Source organism: Symphalangus syndactylus, chromosome 13 (genome assembly GCF_028878055.3).
Source record: "Symphalangus syndactylus isolate Jambi chromosome 13, NHGRI_mSymSyn1-v2.1_pri, whole genome shotgun sequence".
Taxonomy (NCBI): domain Eukaryota; kingdom Metazoa; phylum Chordata; class Mammalia; order Primates; family Hylobatidae; genus Symphalangus; species Symphalangus syndactylus.
In genome coordinates this window covers 119,565,361-119,585,939 of record NC_072435.2, presented here as the reverse complement: position 1 = coordinate 119,585,939, position 20,579 = coordinate 119,565,361, and the positions used below count along the sequence as shown (strand labels likewise).

General features: G+C 45.2%; 1 protein-coding gene across 7 annotated transcripts in view; it reads right to left on the bottom strand.

The window, feature by feature from the left end:
- The window catches only part of DNAH10 (dynein axonemal heavy chain 10), a 172,308-nt gene that overhangs the window by 146,405 nt on the left and 5,324 nt on the right, over window positions 1–20,579 (bottom strand). For all 7 annotated transcript variants that reach the window (XM_055237938.1, XM_063614577.1, XM_063614581.1 and 4 more), the window contains exons 2-9: window positions 19,476–19,556; window positions 15,917–16,017; window positions 14,662–14,770; window positions 13,348–13,463; window positions 6,123–6,342; window positions 4,176–4,333; window positions 3,270–3,500; window positions 1,521–1,711 (exon numbers count right to left, since the gene is read on the bottom strand). In XM_055237938.1, the coding sequence (XP_055093913.1) occupies window positions 1,521–1,711; window positions 3,270–3,500; window positions 4,176–4,333; window positions 6,123–6,342; window positions 13,348–13,463; window positions 14,662–14,770; window positions 15,917–16,017; window positions 19,476–19,556 (1,207 nt within the window). The remainder of the gene's footprint in view (window positions 1–1,520; window positions 1,712–3,269; window positions 3,501–4,175; window positions 4,334–6,122; window positions 6,343–13,347; window positions 13,464–14,661; window positions 14,771–15,916; window positions 16,018–19,475; window positions 19,557–20,579) is intronic.

The following is a 20,579-nucleotide window of genomic DNA, read 5'->3' as shown; positions in this document are numbered from 1 at the left end:
GAGAGAGAGAGAGAGAGAGATCTATATAAATAGATATGGATACATATAGATATAGATATCTATCTATAGATAACAAAAAGTCATATAGTGTCTGATTCCACTTATATGCTATCTATATAAATACATATACATAGATAGACATAGATACCTATCTGTATAGATGGATAGAGACAGACATAGATACCTATATATAGATATACATAAATATAGATATCTATCTAGATACGTATAGATAGATCTACATAGATATCCAGATAGATCTATCTATCTAGATAGATCTCTAGATGATGATATAGATACAGATATAGACATAGGTGCAATCTCGGCTCACTGCAACCTCCACTTCCTGGGTTCAAGCGATTTTCCTGCCTCAGCCTCCTGAGTGGCTGGGATTACAGGCGCCCACCACCACACCTGGCTAATTTTGTGTACTTTCAGTTGAGACAGGATTTCACCATGTTGGCTAGGCTGGTCTTGAACTCCTGACCTCAAGTGATCTGCCCACCTTGGCCTCCCAAAGTGCTGGAATTACAGGCACGAGCCACTGCACCCAGCCTCATCTATATAGATATTTTTTAAGAAAGTGAAAAAAGTTATCTGTCTCCCTTAGCATCCTCCATCATCTCCCTACACCCTCAAAGGTGGTTCCACCTCAGCCTCAGTCTCTCCAGGTACAACTGGGGAAGAACATTGCAGTTGAAACAAAATTTCATATAGATATGTGTGTGTGTGTGTGTATACACACACGTACGTGAAACAAAATATATCTCCATACAATGGAATATGATTTAGCCATAAAAAGGAATGAAGCACTGATCCATGCTACAATGTGGACGAACCTTGAAAACAAGATGCTAAGTGAAAGTAGTCAGACATAAAAGTCACAGTGTCTGATTCCATTCATATGCAAAAGACCCTGCGCTGTATGGTTCCCAGGACTTGGGCAACTGGGGAGAGGTGGGGAGTGACTGCTAAAAGGCACATGTTTTCTTTTGAGGGATGAAGAACATGTTCTAACATTGATAGTGGTTATGGCTGCACAATTCTGTGAATATACTAAAAAAAAAAAAAAAAAAGAATTGTACTTTTTTTTTTTTTTTTGAGACAGAGTCTCGCTGTGTCACCCAGGCTGGAATGTAATGGTGTGATCTCCACTCACTGCAACCTCCGCCTCCCAGGTTCAAGCAGTTCTCATGCTTCAGACTTCCATGAAGCTGGGATTACAGGCATGTGACACCACGCCCGGCTAATTTTTGTATTTTTAGTAGAGATGGGGTTTCACCATGTTGGCCAGGCTGGTCTCGAACTTCTAGCCTCAAGCAATCCGCCACCTCGGCCTCCCAAAGTGCTGGGATTACAGGTGTGCACCTCTGTGCCCGGCCATAAGAGCCAGTGAATTGTACATTTTAAGTGAGAGAATTATCTGTGAATTATAGCTCAATAGAGCTGTTTAAGATCTAAAAAGTAAAAAGTGAAACAAAACAAAACAAAACAAAAAAATGAACACTATGGCTTCTTACTTGAACAAAGTCCGCAGGTTGACCACTCGGCAGACTCTCTCAGCGATTTCCCAGGCGATGCGTTCCATGAGCGGAATCATCCTCTCGTCTTTGTTGTAGTGTCGGGAGATGATCCACACCATCCGCAGGGCACTCATCATGGCGGGGATGGTGTCCAGGACCACGTGGAAGCCAGACCCGTGCGTTATGTTCTGACCAAGAGAGGAGAGAGCCACACAAGAGCCCTTAGCTTTGGGGTCCAAATAGTTTCATAAAACAGTAAGCATGCAAGAAGTTTCGCTCTTTATTTTTTTTCTTGAGACCAAGTCTGGTGCCCAGGCTGGAGTGCAATGGCACAATCATGGCTTACTGCAGCCTCAACTCCCCTCCGGACTCAAGTGATCCTCCCACCTCGGCCTCCCAAGTAAGCTGAGAATACAGGCAGGCACCACTACACCGGCTAATTTTTTATTTTTATTTTTGTAGAGATGGGGTTGCACTATGTTGCCCAGGTGAGCAGACTTTTTTAATCTCTTATAATAATAACTCAAATAAATAATGGGCAAAAGATTAAAACAGACATTTCACCAACAATATGAAATTGACAATAAGCACGTTAAGTACATAAAAAGTTGTTCAGTCTCACTAGTTGTTAAAGAAAGCAAATTAAACCACAATGGCTATTATCAGATAGACAATAACAAGTGGCGGTGAAGATATGGAAAAACCAGAACCTTCGTGTATTGCTCTTGAGAATGTAAAATGGGATAACCACTTCGGAAAACAGTCTAGAAATTCCTCAAAAGGTTAAACAGTTACCATATGACCCAGCTATTCCACTCCTATGCATAATACATGAATAATTAAAAACGCACATCCACACAAATCCTTGTACAAGAATGTTCGTAGCAGCATTCTTCATAATAGCCAAAATGCAGAAACAACTCAAATGCCCACCAACTGATGAATAGAGAAACAAAATGTAGTCTATCCATGCTATGGAATATGATTCTGCCACAGAAAGGAATGAAACACCAACAAGCTCCACGCTACAACACAGGTGAACCTTGAAAACCTGGTGCTGAGTGAAAGAGACTGCACACAGGATCAGTCCTGCATGACCACCCTTATATGAAGTCCCTAGAGTAGTCAGATTTACAGAGACAGAAAGGAGAACACAAGTTACCAGGGACTTAGGGTAAGGAAGAAGGGGGAGTTAGTGTTTAATGGACACAGAATTCCAGTTTGGGAAGATGAAACTGTTTTGGAAATAGTGTAATGGACACACAGCATTGTGTATGTATTTAGTGCCACTGAACTGTATGCTTAGTAGTGGTTAAAATGATAATATCATGTCATGTCTATTTTATCACAATTTTTTAAATGCTGAGGTTTTTTTTGAGGCAGGGTCTTGCTATGTTGCCCAGGCTGGAGTGTAGTGGCGCAATCTTGGCTCACTGCAACCTCCATCTCCCAGGCTCAAGCAATCCTTCCACCTCAGCCTCCTGAGTAGCTGGAACTACAGGTGCACACCACCATACCCGGCTAATTTTTGTATTTTTTTGGAGAGACAGGGTTTTACCATGTTGGCCAGGCTGGTTTCGAACTCCTGAGCTCAAGTGATCTGCCCACCTCAGCCTCCCAAAGTGCTGGGATTACAGACATGAGCCACTGCTCCTGGCCAAATGCTGAACATTTTTAAAAGGAAAATTAAATCATATGAAATCTCTTTGACAGAGCTGACTGCAAAGCGCAGCACACCCAACGTACCTTGAAATAACGCTCCACGGTGGAGAGAAAGCGCACATTGTCTGAGGCCTCCATGTGGAGCTTGAATAACTCGGTGAACACTGGCTGCAGATTAGCCACAAGCATGGAGTCGGATTCCTTGATCACATCCAAGACTTTTCTGACTATTGGAAGCTTTGTTTGTTCATGCAGTGCACTTAAGGTTGCATTTCTTTCCCTCCAGAATTCAATTTCAGCCAGAGGGCCTTTACCCTGAGAGGTGAAATGAACACACAAAGAACTCTCATCACTAGTGTGGAGCGGACACTTATGGTGGTTTCTCCAGCATCCATTCTTTCTGTCCAACTGCTCCAATCCTTCAGCGTCTTCAGGGGTGGGCTCTTGACCCTGGGTGATCCAATCAGAGTGAATCTCAGGGCTCCAGCTGAGAACGCTAGAAACACACTCTGCCTTTCTCCGGACAATGAGGTGAACAGATGTGAGGCCAGAAACTGCTGCAAGGAAGCCAGCCTGAGGAATGAAGCTCCCCAGCCCCTAGACAGGAGTCTGGAACTGAGAGATTCAGAAACATATCCAGAGCCCTGATCAAACTGGACCTGAAGCCAACCCTGCCTCTGGACTTTTCCATTTGTGAGCCAAGGAATTTTCTTAGTTGATCGACTTGAGTTGGGTTTCCTGTTTTTGGCAGCCCAAGCTTCCTGACTGATCTAAAGTGTTATCTTTATCAATCCAGGCAGTAACCTGGTAGCACATTAACATCAGAAAGCCCAGAAATGATATTTTGGGTGTGTTTATTTTGATGGCTTAAGGAAGTCATAAAACAGTAAGAAAAGATGCCAGATGATGCAGACCCTAGACTGTGGGCTCTTTCCCAGCATGGTAAGCGTGACCTGGATCGGGGCTCTCTGAAAGCCCTGCACAAACTACCTGAGGTGTCTTCTTCAGTTGGCCCTCAACCGCTGTGGATATCTGATTCAGCCAGTTTATCACACACTGCTCCAAGATGTCAACAGTTTCTGGGTCAGCTGCCAGGTCAGACACCTCTCCCTCCACACTGATGGTTGGCATTTCTAACTTGATCTCACCTAGGAAAATAAAAGCGATCAGTCAGTCACTCGTTCAGGAAAAATGATTACAAAGAAAAACATTCAAGTTCACCAGCTGGGTCTTCTCTCAAGCTTTATCAGTATAATAAGGTCTGACGCATCCCCTGTCCTGATAATATCTGTATCTCATTCTCTTTTATTAGAATGTAATTCAAACATTTTAGATAATTGTCCAGTGTTAAGCTTGATCAAAACGATTTAGTTATTTAAGATGTTCCTGAGTTTACAACCTAGTGTCTTCAATTTTTAAAAACTTGAACAAAGAACCAGCAGATAGTTTAGATAACCACCAGCCTGAAACAGTCAGTCAAAGATAAATCAGGGGAAAAATGACATCAGGGAAAATTGAGATACTGTAAAGAAAAGGAGAACAGGCCAGGCATGATGGCTCGCACCTGTAATCTCAACACTTTGAGAGACCAAGGCAGGAAGTTCACTTGTGGTCAGGAGATCGAGACCAGCCTGGCCAATGTGGCAAAACTCCCTCTCTACTAAAAATACAAAAATTAGCTGGGCGTGGTGGTGTGTGCCTGTAATCCCAGCTACTTGGGAGGCTGAGGTGGGAGGACTGCCTGAGCTCCCAGAAGGTTGAGACTGCAGTGAGCTACGTTTGTGCCATTGCACTCCAGCCTGGGTGGCAGAGTGAGACCTTGTCAAAAAAAAAAAAAGAAAGGAAAGAAAAGAAAGAAAAGGGAAGGGGAGGGGAAGGGAGGGGAGGCAGGGCAGGGCAAAAGGAGATCATTTCCAAAAGGAAAGCCCAGCTATTTGTCTCAGAGATTTGAGACATATGGCATCCATCAAACAAGAACAGGATGCTATGAAAAAAAATACAATCAGAGAATAAGAGGTCTTAAAAATTAAAAATATAATAGCTGATATGACTATCAATCAAATGTTGGTAGCATAGCAGTTGAAGAACACTCCAGGAAAGAATACAAAGACAAAAAGATGAAAAATACAAGAGAAAAGATAAGAAATAGAATCTCTAAACATCCATCCAGCAGGAATTTCAGCAAGAGGAAACAAATAGTGGAGGAAAATGTCAAGATAATTTTTCAGTCTTTGGACTGAAAACACCCACTGAGTGTTTAAAAAATGAATGGAAAAAGTACCACACAAAGGCCCATCATCCTAACATCAAAACACTAGGGATAACTAGATGCTCTTAAAAGCTTTCGTAAAGGGGGAGGGGAGAAAAATTAGAAGAACATTCAGTTTCTCATCACTGGATGTTGACTACTAGAAAACAATGAAGAAAAATGTATTCAAAAATCCTGTGCTAGGCCGGGCACAGTGGCTCACACCTGTAATCCCAGCACTCTGAGAGGCCAAGGCAGGTGGATCACTTGAAGTCAGGAGTTTAAGACCAGCCTGGCCAACACGGTAAAACCCTGTCTCTATTAAAAATACAAAAATTAGCTGGGTGTGGTGGTGCACGCCTGTAATCCCAGCTACTCGGGAGGCTGAGGCAGGAGAATCCCTTGAACCCAGGGGGCGGAGGTTGCAGTGAGCTGAGATCTCACCACTGCACTCCAGCCTGGGCAACAGAGTGAGGCTCCGTCTCAAAAAAAAAAAAAAAAAAAAAAAAAAAAAAAATCCTGTGCTAAAATTATTTTTGCCAGCCTAAGCAACAAAGCGAGACCTCATCTCTACAAAACAAAACAAAAAAATGTTATAAAAGTTAGCCAGGCATGGTGGCATGCACCTGTAATCCCAACTACAGTAAATTAATCATTCTTAACTAAAAAGGAGGAAAATGAAACCTTACCTTCAAGTTGCTGCATGGTTCTTTGAATATTACTTGCAAATTTCTGCATGTTCATTAAAAATTCATCCCGTATTAATTGAATACTGTGATATTTTACTGCCTCCCCAGGCGTGGGCGGCAGGTCTGATTCGTACTCGGAGGAATTAGAGCCTTCTCCAGATGTGACTCCCACAGTTGTACTCGTCCTGTGCTGATTGAAGGACAATGCTGGCAAAAAAACCTGAAATGCCAATTTTATGAAATACATCATATGACATCATTTTCAATAATTCATGTATTTAAATTGCCTCTGGTTTTGAATATTCCTTTTTTTTTTTTGAGACAGAGTCTCACTCTGTCACCAGGCTGGAGTGCTGTGGCACAACCTTGGCTCACTGCAACCTCCACCTCCCCAGTGCAAGCGATTCTCCTGCCTCAGCCTCCCGAGTGGCTGGGATTACAGGTACGCACCACCACACCCAGCTAGCTTTTGTATTTTTAGTAGAGATGGGGTTTCACCATGTTGGCCAGGCTAGTCTCGATCTCCTGACCTCGTGATCCAACCCCCTGGCCTCCCTAAGTGCTGGGATTACAGGCGTGAGCCACTGCACCTGGCCTGAATAGTCTTTTATATTGAGATACAAATGTGCAAAGTGAAAACCACTCAAACCCGGAGCACAGACCTAAAGACAGAGATTACATTTGACTTAAAGTGATCCAAGGGCACCAATTTTAACCAGGCCTGACACGACTGCCCCAAAAACAGTGCTGTTATTTCTGTATACCACCAGTAACCAAGAAGTTACAAACTGTGGCACAGGGGGCTGGCTGCGGTGGCTCACGCCTGTAATCCCAGCACTTTGGGAAGCCGAGGCGGGTGGATCACTTGAGGTCAGGAGTTTGAGACCAGCCTGGCCAACATGGTGAAACCCCATCTCTACTGAAAATACAAAAATTAGCTGGGTGTGGTGGTGCACACCTGTGGTCCAAGCTACTCGGGAGGCTGAGGCATGAGAATCGCTTGAACCAGGAGGCGGTGGTTGCAGTGAGCCGAGATCGCACCACTGTACTCCAACCCGGGCAATAGAGCAAGACCCTGTCTCAGAAAGAAAGAGAGAGAGAGAGAGAGAAAGGAGGGAGGGAGGGAGGGGAAACTGGCACAGGGAGGTAAGAAACTGTGTGTTGGCCAGGCGCCGTGACTCACGCCTGTAATCCCAGCACTTTGGGAGGCCAAGGCGGATGGATTACAAGGTCAGGAGATTGAGACCACAGTGAAACCCCGTCTCTACTAAAAATACAAAAAATTAGCCGGGCGTGGTGGCGGGCGCCTGTAGTCTCAGCTACTCGGGAGGCTGAGGCAGGAGAATGGCGTGAATCCGGGAGGTGGAGCTTGCAGTGAGCCGAGATTGCGCCACTGCACTCCAGCCTGGGTGACAGAGCAGACTCCGTCTCAAAAAAAAAAAAAAAAAAAAAAAAGAAACTGTGTGTTAAACCATCAGCCTCAGGACCATCTTATTCTTGTAAATTAAGTTCTTGAGGACATAGTTTCTTCGAAACGTAGCTAGAGACAGAAGCATGCATTTATGAAGTCACCTGAATACAATTACAAAACAACTTAGCCCCCATCCCACATAAAAAGTGATCTATAAATGCCTGTGGGTTGATTGAGTTGGTTGGTTGGTTGGTTGGCTGAATTTCGTTTTTGTTTTTTAGTTTTGTCTATATTTCTTAAAATTTTGATACATCCTTTTAAGACCCTTTGAATCTACATGTATTTCCTGCAACATACTGAAGAACCCAGAATGTTGGATTCGTAGAGCTGCCCAATCCAAATTTTGCTGACTACACACTCACTGTGCAGTTGAAGTTCCTCTGTGATGTGTATTTCCTGCAAATTGGCAGCTGGGACCAGAGACTTGACCAGAATATGACTGGTGTTTCTTCCATCAGGAATCAAATTCTTGGTTTTGGTTTTGTTTCTGTTTCTCTCTCTCCTCTCTCCTCTGTCCTCTCTCTCCTCTCTCTCTCCTGCCACCCCCAGGTCCATTAATCAAGTGGGGGTTCCAAAATTGAAATGTTCTAAAATGTCTGTTTATTAGCTGAGATGCTGATAGAAAAAGACGCCTGTCACAGCTACTACTAGGATCTCGTACATTTCATATGGGGAAGGCAACATAAATGCTTGACTCCTCTTTATTTGCCCAATTTTTGAAATAGTACAGTGGTTCCCTATCATCCTCCAGAAGTGACCCATCAGGACTTTTAAAGATCATTATAAATTCATGGATTTGAAAAGCTGGGCATGGTAGCTTATGCCTGTAATCCCAGCACTTTGAGAGGCCAAGGCAGGAAAATCTCTTGAGCCCAGGAGTTCAAGAACAGCTGGGGCAACAGAGGGAGACCCCGTCTCTACAATTAAAAAAAAAAAAATTAGGCCGGGCGCAGTGGCTCACACCTGTAATCCCAGCACTTTGGGAAGCCGAGGCGGGTGAATCATGAGGTCAGGAGATCGAGCCCATCCTGGCTAACATGGTGAAACCCCATCTCTACTAAAAATACAAAAAATTAGCCAGGTGTGGTGGTGGGTGCCTCTAGTCCCAGCTACTCGGGAGGCTAAGGCAGGAGAATGGCATGAACCCGGGAGGTGGAGGTTGCAGTGAGCTGAGATCGCACTACTGCACTCCAGCCTGGGCAACAGAGCGAGACTCTACCTCAAAAAAAAAAAAATTAGACAGTCTTAGTGGTGCGCACCTATAGACCCAGCTACTCCAGAGGCTGAGATAGGAGGATCACTTGAAGCCGGGAGTTTGAGGCTGCAGTGAGATGTGATTGTGCCACTGCACTGTAGCCTGGGCAATAGAGTAAGAACTGTGTCTCCTAAAAAAATTTTTTTAGCTCATGCATTTGTGCATATATATATATATATATATATATATTTTTTTTTTTTTTTTTTTTTTTTTTTGAGACAGAGTCTCTTTCTGTCGCCCAGGCTGGAGTGCAGTGACACGACCTCAGCTCACTGCAAACTCCACCTCCTGGGTTCAAGCGATTCTCCTGTCTCAGCCTCCCAAGTAGCTGGGACTACAGGTGCATGCCACCAAGCCCAGCTAATTTTTGTAATTTTAGTAGAGACAGGGGTTTCACCATATTGATCAGGCTGGTCTCAAACTCCTGACCTCAGGTGATCCATCCACCTCGGCCTCCCAAAGTGCTGGGATTATAGGCACGAGCCACTGCGCCCAGATATATTTGAATATATTTTCTATGCTTCAATCCACTGCAATTTTATCCTTACTGAAGGTCAAAATGCCCCATCTGTGGCTGGCATGAGCCTCTTCAAGTTGAGCCCTGTGTACTTTAGACATGACCCTGGTTGTCATAATGCATATAACCACTAAGAATTAATTATACATCATGTTTTGATGTTATCTATTTTTCATTGTTTTTTAGATATGGAGTATCTGTCACCCAGGCTGTAGTGCAGGGGCATGACCACCATGCACTGCAACCTTAAACTCGTGGGTTCAAGCGATCCTCCCACCTCAGCCTCCAGAGTAGCTGGGACTACAGACACCCACAGCCATGCCCAGCAGATTTTTCTTTTTATTTTTGGTAGAGATGGGGTTGATGTTATTTTAGAATGAAAGATTCAGTTTGCATAAGAAGGTAGCCAGTGTGGCCAGGTGTGGTGGCTCATGCCTGCAATCCCAACATTTTGGGAGGCTGAGGCAGGCAGATCACTTGAGCCCAGGAGTTTGAGACCAGCCTTGGCAACATACTGAGACTGTCTTTAAAAAAAAAATACAAAAATCATCCAGGCATTGTGGCGTGCACCTGGCTAATTTTTAGTGATCCTCCCAGCTACTCAGGAGGCTGAGATGGGAGGACTGTTTAAGCCTGGGAGGTCAAGGCTGCAGTGAGCCATGCTCACACTACTGCACTCCAGCCTAGGTGGCAGAATGAGACCCTGTCTCAAAAATAAATAACTAAAAACAAAAATAAAAATAAATAAATAAATAAGAAGGTAGCCAATGTTCTTGAGTCCTCCAAAGTCACACTAGGAAAAGACATCATCCTGATGAAGGAGGGTATCTTCGGGTAGAATGTCCCTTGTGTGCGGGCAGCTCAGTGGGGAGGGCCCCACAGCCTAACTCACAGGGTGACTTGTACTCAGTGAGACCTCGTCTGCTCCCAGCCCCAGAACTGCTCACGTGGCAGTCACCCAGGGCCAAGCCCTCCAGCTCTTCTTTGCCTGTGCCTTCTTGACCTCCAGCAGCAAGTGGCACAGCGGGCCTCTCCCTTCTCCCATGAAGCATCGTCTTCTCTTGGCTTCTGGATCACTCATGTCCTAACTTTCCTCTCCCCTCATCTCTTCCATCTCTATTCCCTCCCTTGGTTTTTCCACCCAGTCCCTTGGTTTTACACCATCTCTGTGCTGATGATGCCCATATTTTAAAGCATCACTCTGGTTGGCATGTGGAGAATGTAGCATAGAGGGTAAGAACAGAAACTGGGGGAACTTTTTGGAGGCTACTGCAATAGTCCAAGCAAAGGAGGATGTTGTGTTGGTTTGGACTTTTTTGTCCAAATCTTCTCAGTGAAGTCTTCCTGGCCACCCTATCTAAAATTGCAAAAGCCCCACCTTTCCCACCTATTAACTTTCCCTATCCCCCTTGTTTCCTTTTTCTTTCCTATCTGGCTTCATTTTTCTCCCTAACTCTTGTTGCTGTCTAACACACTATATATTTTCTCATTGATCTTGGTTAATGTACATCTTCCCGTCTAGAATGAAAGCTCCACGAGGCAGAGACCTTGTCTCAGTTGTTCATTGCTATGAAACACAGTAGTGCTCAATGAATATTTGCTAGATGGATGCCCTGAGTTCCCCGTGGAGCTCCAGATTCATATGTCCTGCTTCACGCCTTGACTTGAATTTCTAAGAGGCCACCTGTGCTTAACATGCAAAATACAACACTTGAGTTTCCCTCCATATCTGTTTCTCCCCATCCTCCATCTCAGTAATGACTTCACCATCCTCCCAGTTTCTCAGGCCCAAATCCTAAGAGTCATTCTTTTTTTAAATTTTTTTTAGAGATGGGGTCTTGCTATATCACCCAGGCTGTTCGCAAACTCCTAGCCTCAAGTGATCCTCCCACCTCACCCTCCTAAAGTGCTGGGACCAAGAGTCATTTTTTGTACTCTCTGTTCTTGTGATACTCTTCAAAGCCTCCAGATCCCGGTCATTAGCAAGTCCCATGGCCTGATCCTCAAGGCATTCCTCACACTGTCTGCTTCTCCCTCCCTCCTCTGATTGGAGCCTAAATAACCATCACCCTTGATGTGGTTTGGCCGTGTCCCCACCCAAATCTCATCTTTAATTGTAGTTCCCATAATCCCGACGTGTCATGGGAGGGACCTGGTGGGAGGTAATTGAATGATGGGGCAGGTTACCCCCATGTCACTGTTCTCATGATGGTGAGTGAGTTCTCATGAGAGCTGATGGTTTCATAAGCGGCTGTTCCCTCTTTGATCAGCACTTCTCCTTCCTGCCACCATATGAAGAAGGATGTGTTTGCTTCCCCTTCCACCATGATTTTAAGTTTCCTGAGGCCTCCACTGCCATGCAGAACTATGACTCAATGTAGCCTCTTTCCTTTGTAAATTATGGGTAGCTCTTTATAGCAGCATGAAAATGGACTAACACAGCCCTCCACCTGGGCTCTTCCACGGCTTTCTATTTGGTCTTTCCTTCCCCTCCACCCCAGCAATATGTTTTCCCACAATAGCCAGAGGGAAAATGCAAACCAGATCCTGTTGTTCCCATGCTGAAACCTGCCTTCATTTCCAGCCCTCCCTCCAGCCACACTGGCCATCCTCCTGCTACTGGGCCAAGCTGAGGCTGCTTCTACCTCAGGGCCTTTGCACCTGCTATTCTCTCTGCCCAGCATGCTCTTCCTCCACATCCTATCATGTCTGATGCCTTGGCCTCATTTGGGTCTCAGTTCAATATCACCTCCTCTTTCCTTCCCTAGTGCATTTCCCTAATAACTTATCATTCATGAAAAAGGCCTGCTGATGAGTTTTTCATTTTTTTTGGTCTATAAAGCCCAGGCCAAGCATGGTGGCTCATGCCTGTAATCACAGCACTTTGGGAGGCCAAGGCAGGCAGATTGCTTGAGCCCAGGAGTTGGAGACCAGCCTGGGCAACATGGTGAGACCCTGTCTCTACAAAAAGTACAAAAATGAGCCAGGCATGGTGGTGTATGCCTGTAATCCCAGCCACTCAGGAGGCTGAGGCAGAAGGATCACTTGAGAGTTGAGGCTGCAGTGAGCCGTGATTGTGCCACTGCACTCCAGACTGGATGGTGGAGAGACCCTGTCTCGAAAAATAATAAAAATAAAAAAGAAAGCTTAGACATCACATCCTCACCATGCCCTCTGCACACACACAGTGCACACGGCCCATTTCCGTCTCATATCAGGGTTTATTTTCCTCATGCCGCTTGTCAGTATTTTCTCGTAGATGTGCTTGTGTGCCATGTCTTTCCCGTACATAAGCTCCTAGAGAGCCCTAGGGCCACTGCCTGTCCTGTCCACTGCTTCACCCTCAGTGTTGGGAGTAAGCCCCCCAAAATCTGGCCATAAACTGGCCCCAAAATTGGCCATAAATAAAATTTCTGCAGCACTGTAACATGTCCATAATGGCCCTAACACCCAAGCTGGAAGGTTGTGGGTTTGCGGGAATGAGGGCAAGGAACACCTGGCCCACCCAGGGCGGGAAAACCACTTAAAGGCATTCTTAAGCCACAAATAACAGCATGAGTGATCTGTGCCTTAAGGACATGCTCCTGCTGCAGTTAACTAGCCCAACCTATTTCTTTAATTCGGCCCATCCCTTCGTTTCTCATAAGAGATCCTTTTACTTAATTTAGTATCTATGGAAACAATGCTAATGACTGGTTTGCTGTTAATAAATATGTGGGTAAATCTCTGTTCGGGGCTCTCAGCTCTGAAGGCTGTGAGACACCTGATTCCCACTTCACACCTCTATATTTCTGTGTGTGTGTGTCTTTAATTTCTCTAGCGCCGCTGGGTTAGGGTCTCCTCAACCGAGCTGGTCTCAGCACCTCCGTGCCCATAACAGCACCCGAGACAGAAGAGCTGCCCACTACCTATTTGTGGAATAAACAAACCACATGACCTCAACTTTAGAAATACTAGAATTTCTTCCTTTCTCCACGTTTACCTGACATATAATAGCCTTCAGAAAATGGAGCACATTAGCGTTTATAATTCCATACTCCAGTGTTTCTGGCATAATTTCCACAGCTTCCTTCATGTCGGTAGCTTCAGAGATTGCCTCTAAATGAGAACAGGCATAGAATGTAAGGTCAGTGGGAGACAGCAGCCAACAGTTAACATTTCCAAGAGAACAGGAATCTTCTCCTTCTTCCCAAGTTGCTACAAGGAATGTTCTGGTTACAGATTCAGAATATCTCCTATTTGTATTTAAACAAAATTGAGGGCCCATGAGAAGCTGAAATGGACACCGATGCACTGTGGTTCGTGGATTAGTATGAACAGCGCACAAGAGCTGCACACATTCGCTGATCTGGTTGGAGTATCTAACGCTGACCAAAACTAGAAATTATTTGGGTTGTCTAGAAATGTTGGCTGGATTCTTTGCTGCTATGGACTGAATGACCCCAAAATCCCCATGTTGAAGCTTAAATCCCCAAGGTGAAGGTATTAGAAGGTGGAGCCTTTGGTAGGTGATTAGGTCATGAGGGTGGAGTCTCACGATTGGATTGGTGTCCCTATAGGAAGAGACAGGAGAGCTTGCTGTCTCTCTCTGCTCTCCATCATGGGAGGATAGGAGAAGGTGCCGTCTGTGAACCAGGAAGTGGCCCTCGCCAGACACCAGATCCGCCAGCACCTTGATTTGGACTTCCAGCCTCCAGAGCTGTGAGAAATACATGTTTGTTGGTGAAGCACCCCAGCCTATGACAATTTGTTACAACCATCCATGCTGGCTTGGGCACTGGCTTTGCCTGTCTTTGCTCCCCAGCAAGCCTTCCTCAATTCATTGCCAAAGCATCTTTTGAGTCATGGGTTGTTTGAAAAGACCTACTTGGTAACATCTACCCTTCCAACAAACAAGGTTTTATTTGATATGTATTTACCCTACCTAACCAAAAGTCAATCACCATGGTAAACATTTTAAAGGTTACTTGGACTCTTCCCTCGATCTAACTGGGAAACAAAACACACACAACAAATATACCCACTGAAGCCATTGTTTCACAAGTTTCAGTCTTCACACCTTCTCCAAATATGTGCAGACATGCACTATCATTGGCTGAATACATTTCTTTATCTCTAACACTTCGTTACTGGAAATTAGCTTTGAGAAGACTATAGGAGAACACCGTACGGAAAAGAAAGAGAGCTTGGTGTAGGTGAAAGATAACCATAAAAAGACAACAGAATGAGAGTGAACAAGTGCATGCACAACCACACCCCCTCAACACACATACACACACACGTGCCAGAAATGTACCTTTGGTACTTCTGAGGAAAAACACCGCGTTTTGGTCCAGGAACTCCTCGGGAAGAGGGGTACAGAGCATGTGGAGATGCATCTTTTCCATGATGTGCTTCGCAGTTCTCTGAAACATGGGGAACAAAAGCCATTCATTCTTGTGATACATCCATTCACCTAAAGAACCTAATATTCAAGTACACCTAAGCTCTCCTCTCAACACAGTGGCTTGGTCTCATGTTCTGACAATGCAGCCACAGCCACACAGTGGGTACCAGCTAAACACAGGAGTTAAATGCACCCAGACTCTGAGCTCTCAGCCTAACTCCTCTATTGACCAACCAGTGCAGCAACACCTAAACAAACTGACCTGGCAAAGGTCCAGATGGAGTTTGAATTTTGTTTTGCAGATGGGACATATTTATGAGGCAATGAAGCATGATTTTGGTAAGCACAGGCCAGGCTGAATGCTTACATCCTAGCCTTAAACTCCAACCTTGGGGTTTTCACAGAACAGGGTTCATTTAGCAGGCTTGTGTTGTCCAAACCCCACACATGCCAAATGTTTTCAGAACTGACCTTTGGCTCTTGGGATGACAACTTCTAAGCTTTTGGAATATCCTGCCTAATATGGGAGTCTTTGTGTACCTACATCCTTGGGCCATTCCTGAAGGTGTATGCTAACAATGTGATTTTGCTGAGCCTGGTTTTGTTTGCTGGGGCCCCAGTCATATAGGATCAGTTCAACCTCTAGGGTGGTGGTGAGGGCTGGAGATGAAGGGGAGCTGAGTAACTAAGGTCAGCCACGTGGATGCTCCATGCCTGTGTGACTGATCCCCAGTAAAAACCCCAGACACCAAGGCTCAGGTGAGCCTCTCTGGTTGGCAATACTTCATGCATGTTGTCACTCATAGCTACCAGGAGAATTAAGTGCTGTCCATGAAACTCCACTGGGAGGGAACAGATGGAAGCTTGTGCCTATTTTCTGCTGGTCTCTGTCCTGTGCACGGTTTTTCCTTTTTTTGCTGAGTCTAATTTGCATCCTTTCCCTGTAATAAACTTAACTATGAATATAACAGATTTTCTGGGTCCTGTGAGTCCTTCTAGCCAGTCCTTGCAGCCAATCACCGAATCTGAGGGTGGCCTTGGGATCCTATCATCTCCATTCCAACATGATAAATCCCTTGGATGGGGCTATGTCAGTTACCCTGCATCCTAGAGGGTGTCAGGGGTCCCCATTACCCCACCAACAAGGACAAAGAGCCATGCTTACTTTGGAAGGGAGTTTTTCTGAAATCTCTTTGTCCGTTTCTTCATCCTCTATGTTGATTAGAGGTTGGCCTAGAGATTCGGTTCTCAGTGACACATGCTTAGCTGCAAAACATCAATCAAAGTGTAAGAGAAAATAATCAGAAAATTAGATTTCCTACCATCAAGAGCAGCCCTGCATTTTCTGCACCAGTACATTTCATTCAAAAGGCGAGTTATCAAGTAGCTGTGCATACCTTCTGTTCCAATCAATCTGACTGTGGCCTTGACTCACATTGTAATTGACAAGAATTGTTTCATTTTTGACAGGGTGTCCATCAGAAATTTTACGTGTTTTTGTCTGCGTTCTCTCAGGTACAGTGTCCACCCTGTGACCGTGTGACTTCTCTGAGGTTTTTTACTTAAAAGGGAGTTTATCATAAAGACAAGAATTACAGGCCAGGCGCAGTGGCTCATGCCTATAATCCCAGCACTTTGGGAAGCTGAGGTGGGTGGATCACTTGATGTCAGGAGTTCGAGACCAGCCTGGCCAGCATGGCAACACCCTGTCTCTACTAAAAATACAAAAATTAGCCGGACGTGGTGATGCGTGCCTGTAATTCCAGCTACTAGGGAGGCTGAGGCAGGAGAATCGCTTGAGGCCAGGAGGTAGAGGTTGCAGTGAGCCAAGATTGTGCCACTGCAGCCTGGGTGGCAGAGTGCGATTCCATCTCAAAAAAAAAAAAAAAAAAAAAAAAAAAGAATTACAGCTAGCATGTTAGCATTTACTCCTTTTTCACTATGAGATGCAAAACTTGTGAGGGACGAGAAGAAAACCAGTCTAAACGAAATGACGCATCTCTTTCAAGTCCACTTTGATTGATACAGATTCAGAAACCTCAGCAGACACCAAGTCTGAGCCCTCAGAACATCCAACAAGCCCAATGATTAGAGAAAGGAGCTTTCCCTGGGAGCTTTCCCTCAGCTCTTACTTTGAAAGGCACTGTGCAAAGTCACTGTGGCTTTGGCATCAACTCATTGTCAGGGGTCTGAATCCTCTCTGCTATTAGTTTTCTCATCCATAAAATGGGACAGTAACATCTACCAGCCAGATTCTGGAGGACTAAATGACAGCACGGGTAAGGGCGCACCGTGGTTGGTAGGGGAATAGTCTATAGACAGCAGTACCAACATTATTAGACAACTAGCAATAGACTACAGTAAAAAAAAAAAATCACACTTATGAGAAGGTGCCATGCCATAAACAGCCTGTAGTCCATTGCTAATTCTCTAACAGCATTAGAGTAGTCTCTAATCTCTACAAAAAATCAAAATGTTATCCAGGAGTGATGGTGCATGCCTATAGTCCCAGCTACAGGGTGGAAGATCATTTGAGGCCGGGAGTTTGAAACCAGCCTGGGCAATGTAGTGAAACCTCATCTTTACAAAAAAAATTAAAAAAAAAAAATTTTTTTTGAGACAGATCTCACTCTGTCACCCAGGCTAGAGTGCAGTGGCACGATCTTGGCTCACTGCAACCTCCGCCTCCCGAGTTCAAGCAATTCTCCTGCCTCAGCCTCCCGAGTAGCTGGGATTATAGGTACGTGCTACCATGCCTGGCTACCTGGCTAATTTTTGTGTTTTTAGTAGAGATGGGTTTCATCATGTTGGTTGGGCTAGTCTCGAACTCCTGACCTCAAGTGATCCTCCTGCCTCGGCCTCCGTAAGTCCTGGGATTACAGGCGTTAGCCACCACAACAGCCCAAAAAATTAAATTTAAGTTAAAAAAAAAAAAAAAAAAACTTAGCCAGGCATGGTGGCACACATCTGTAATCCCAGCTACTTGGAAGGCTGAAGCAGGAGGATCGCTTGAGCCCAAGAGTTCAAGGCTACAGGGCACTATGATCACACCACAGCACTCCAGCCTGGGCCACAGAGCAAGGCCCCATCTTTAAAAAGGAAAATACACTTATGAATATACTTAATGTCACCTAGAAATGGTAAAAATGGTAAAAGTGACATCCATTTTACCACTATAAAAAAAGAAGAAAATATATAATAATGTTAATTTACTTTGTGAGAAAGGACTTCCCCGACCTTCCCACCTAAACAGCTCTTCCCACCCAAGCCTGTCCTCTTCATGGATGTATTGGGCTCAGAAGCCGAGAGTGCCTTCCTAGGAGACCGCAGCAGACATTGCTGTGGCATCCAGAACTACCATCTGCCTTATCAAAACCCACTTTAGGCCGGGCGTGGTGGCTCACACCTGTAATCCCAATACTTTGGGAGGCCGAGATGGGTGGATCACCTGAGGTCAGGAGTTTGAGACCAGCCTGGCCAACATGGTGAACCTCCATCTCTATTAAAAATACAAAAATTAGCTGGATGTGGTGGCGTGTGCCTGTAGTCCCAGCTACTCAGGAGGCTGAGGCAGGAGGATTGCTTGAGCCTAGAAGTTAGAGGCTGAAGTGAGCTATGGCAGCGACAGTCCAGCCTGGGCAACAGTAAGGTCCTGTCTCAAAAACAAATAAATATGTGAAAAGCACTGTGCCTTGAAGATTCTGCCAAGAAAATGGCACCTGCAGTTTGTGCAGTGGGAAACCCACTCTACAGAACAAAGTACAAAGCCTGTGTTTGCTGAGCTGGCTGAGACACCGCCTGTATGAGTGTTTGTATGTTACATACTACACTCAGTTGAAGAGTATCCCCCACAATGCATGTCCTAAAGCTGTGACCTCATTTGGAAACAGGGTCTTTGCAGATGTAATTAGTAAAGACGAGGTGATATGGATTAGAGTGGGCCCAAAATCCAATGTGACTGGTGCCTGTATAAGAGGGAGAGAGGACGGCCGGGTACGGCGGCTCACGCCTGTAATCCCAGCACTTTGGGAGGCTGAGGAGGGCAGATCACCTGAGGTCCAGAGTTCAAGACCAGCCTGGCCGACATGGTGAAACCCCGTCTCTACTGAAAATACAAAAATTAGCTGGGTGTGGTGGTGGACGCCTGAGATCGCAGCTACTTGGGAGGCTGAGGCAGGAGAATCACTTGAACCTGGGAGACGGAGGTTGCAGTGAGCTGAGATCGCACCATTACACTCCAGCTTGGGTGACAAGAGCGAGACCCTGTCTCAAAAAAAAAAAAAAAAAAAGAAGGAGAGAGGACACACGGAGAAGAAAGACACAGAGGGGACAAGGCCATGTGATGATGGATGTAGAGACTGGAGTGATGATGCTGCAGGCCGAGGACACCCTGACCCCCAGACTGCAGTGAGGAGGCCAGGAAGGATCCTCCCCTTGGTCCTGCAGAGGGAGCACAGCCCTGCCAGCACCTTGATTTTGGAGTTCCAGCCTCCAGAGCTGTGAGAGAATACATCTGTGTTGTTTTCAGAAACCCAGTCTGTGGTCACTTGTGACGGCAGCCGTGGGAAACTACTGCATCCGTCTATTCATGACCCAGCACTTTCTCTTTGTGGTTCATACCCAGTGAAAGTACAAACTGATTGTGGCATGGCAGCCAGCACCCTACTCCCGCTGTGGGGGGCTTTCTCAGTTCCACCCTCCCACGATCCCTCCCAACTCCACACCTCGCACTTTATCCACGGACTCCACTTTTTGAGAATAAGTCTCTTCTTCCTCTTCCTCTTCAGACAGGACAGGTATCTCATCTTTATGGCCACATAAATGGGAAGAAAATATAAAACGTTAATTGTTCACTGCACGAAACACCTGATATCTTTGCTTTCTGTGGTATGTGGCCCACAGGAGACTCATTATGTTACAGTGGCACAGCAGTACTCCTTACTGGAGCCAGCTTTCAGTGACGGCCGAGGAGGTTTGTGCAAATTCTGCCAAGAGACGAAGGATACAGAAATGATCAGAGTTACCACCAGCCCAGAAGAAATACCAATAACCAAGAAGCATAAGAAAGACACTCCTGGGTGCACAACACTATGAATGTATTTAACACCCTAAACTGTACATTTCAAAATGGTTAAGATGTAAATTGCAGGCAATGTGTATGTTACAATTTAAAAACTGAAGGAGGCCAGGCGCAGTGGCTCATGCCTGTAATCCCAGCACTTTGGGAGGCCGAGGTGGGTGGATCACTTGAGATCGGGGCTCGAGACCAGCCTGGTCAACATGGTGAAACCTCATCTCTATTAAAAATACAAAAAAATTAGCTGGGTGTGGTGGTGGGCCCCTGTAATCCTAGCTACTCAGGAGGCTGATGCAGGAGAATCACTTGAGCCCAAGAGGTGGAAGTTGCAGTGAGCCGAGATCATACCACTGCACTCCAGCCTGGGAGACAAAGTGAGGCTCTGTCTCAAAAAAAAAGAAAAAAGAAAAGAAAAGAAAAACTGAAGGGAAAAAAAGAGGCTCAACTACATTAACATTTGCATAAATTAGAGTAAGGAAGTGCAACTACTTTTCTTCTATGGAATTGGCAAAAATCTAAAAAATGGCCAATATCGAATGTCAAGGAGGCCGTTGGGAAACAGCCGCCTCATCCACCACCACTGGCTGTGGACCAACAGGACCCACTCAAATTGTAAAAGACCATAGTTGTTACAGATGCATTTCATTTTTATAAATCTATCCTCCAGAAATACACAAAGTATGCAAGGATAGACGGACATTGTTCCATTGTTTGTAGAATGAATAGTCTGAAAAGCTAAGTGTCCATTAGT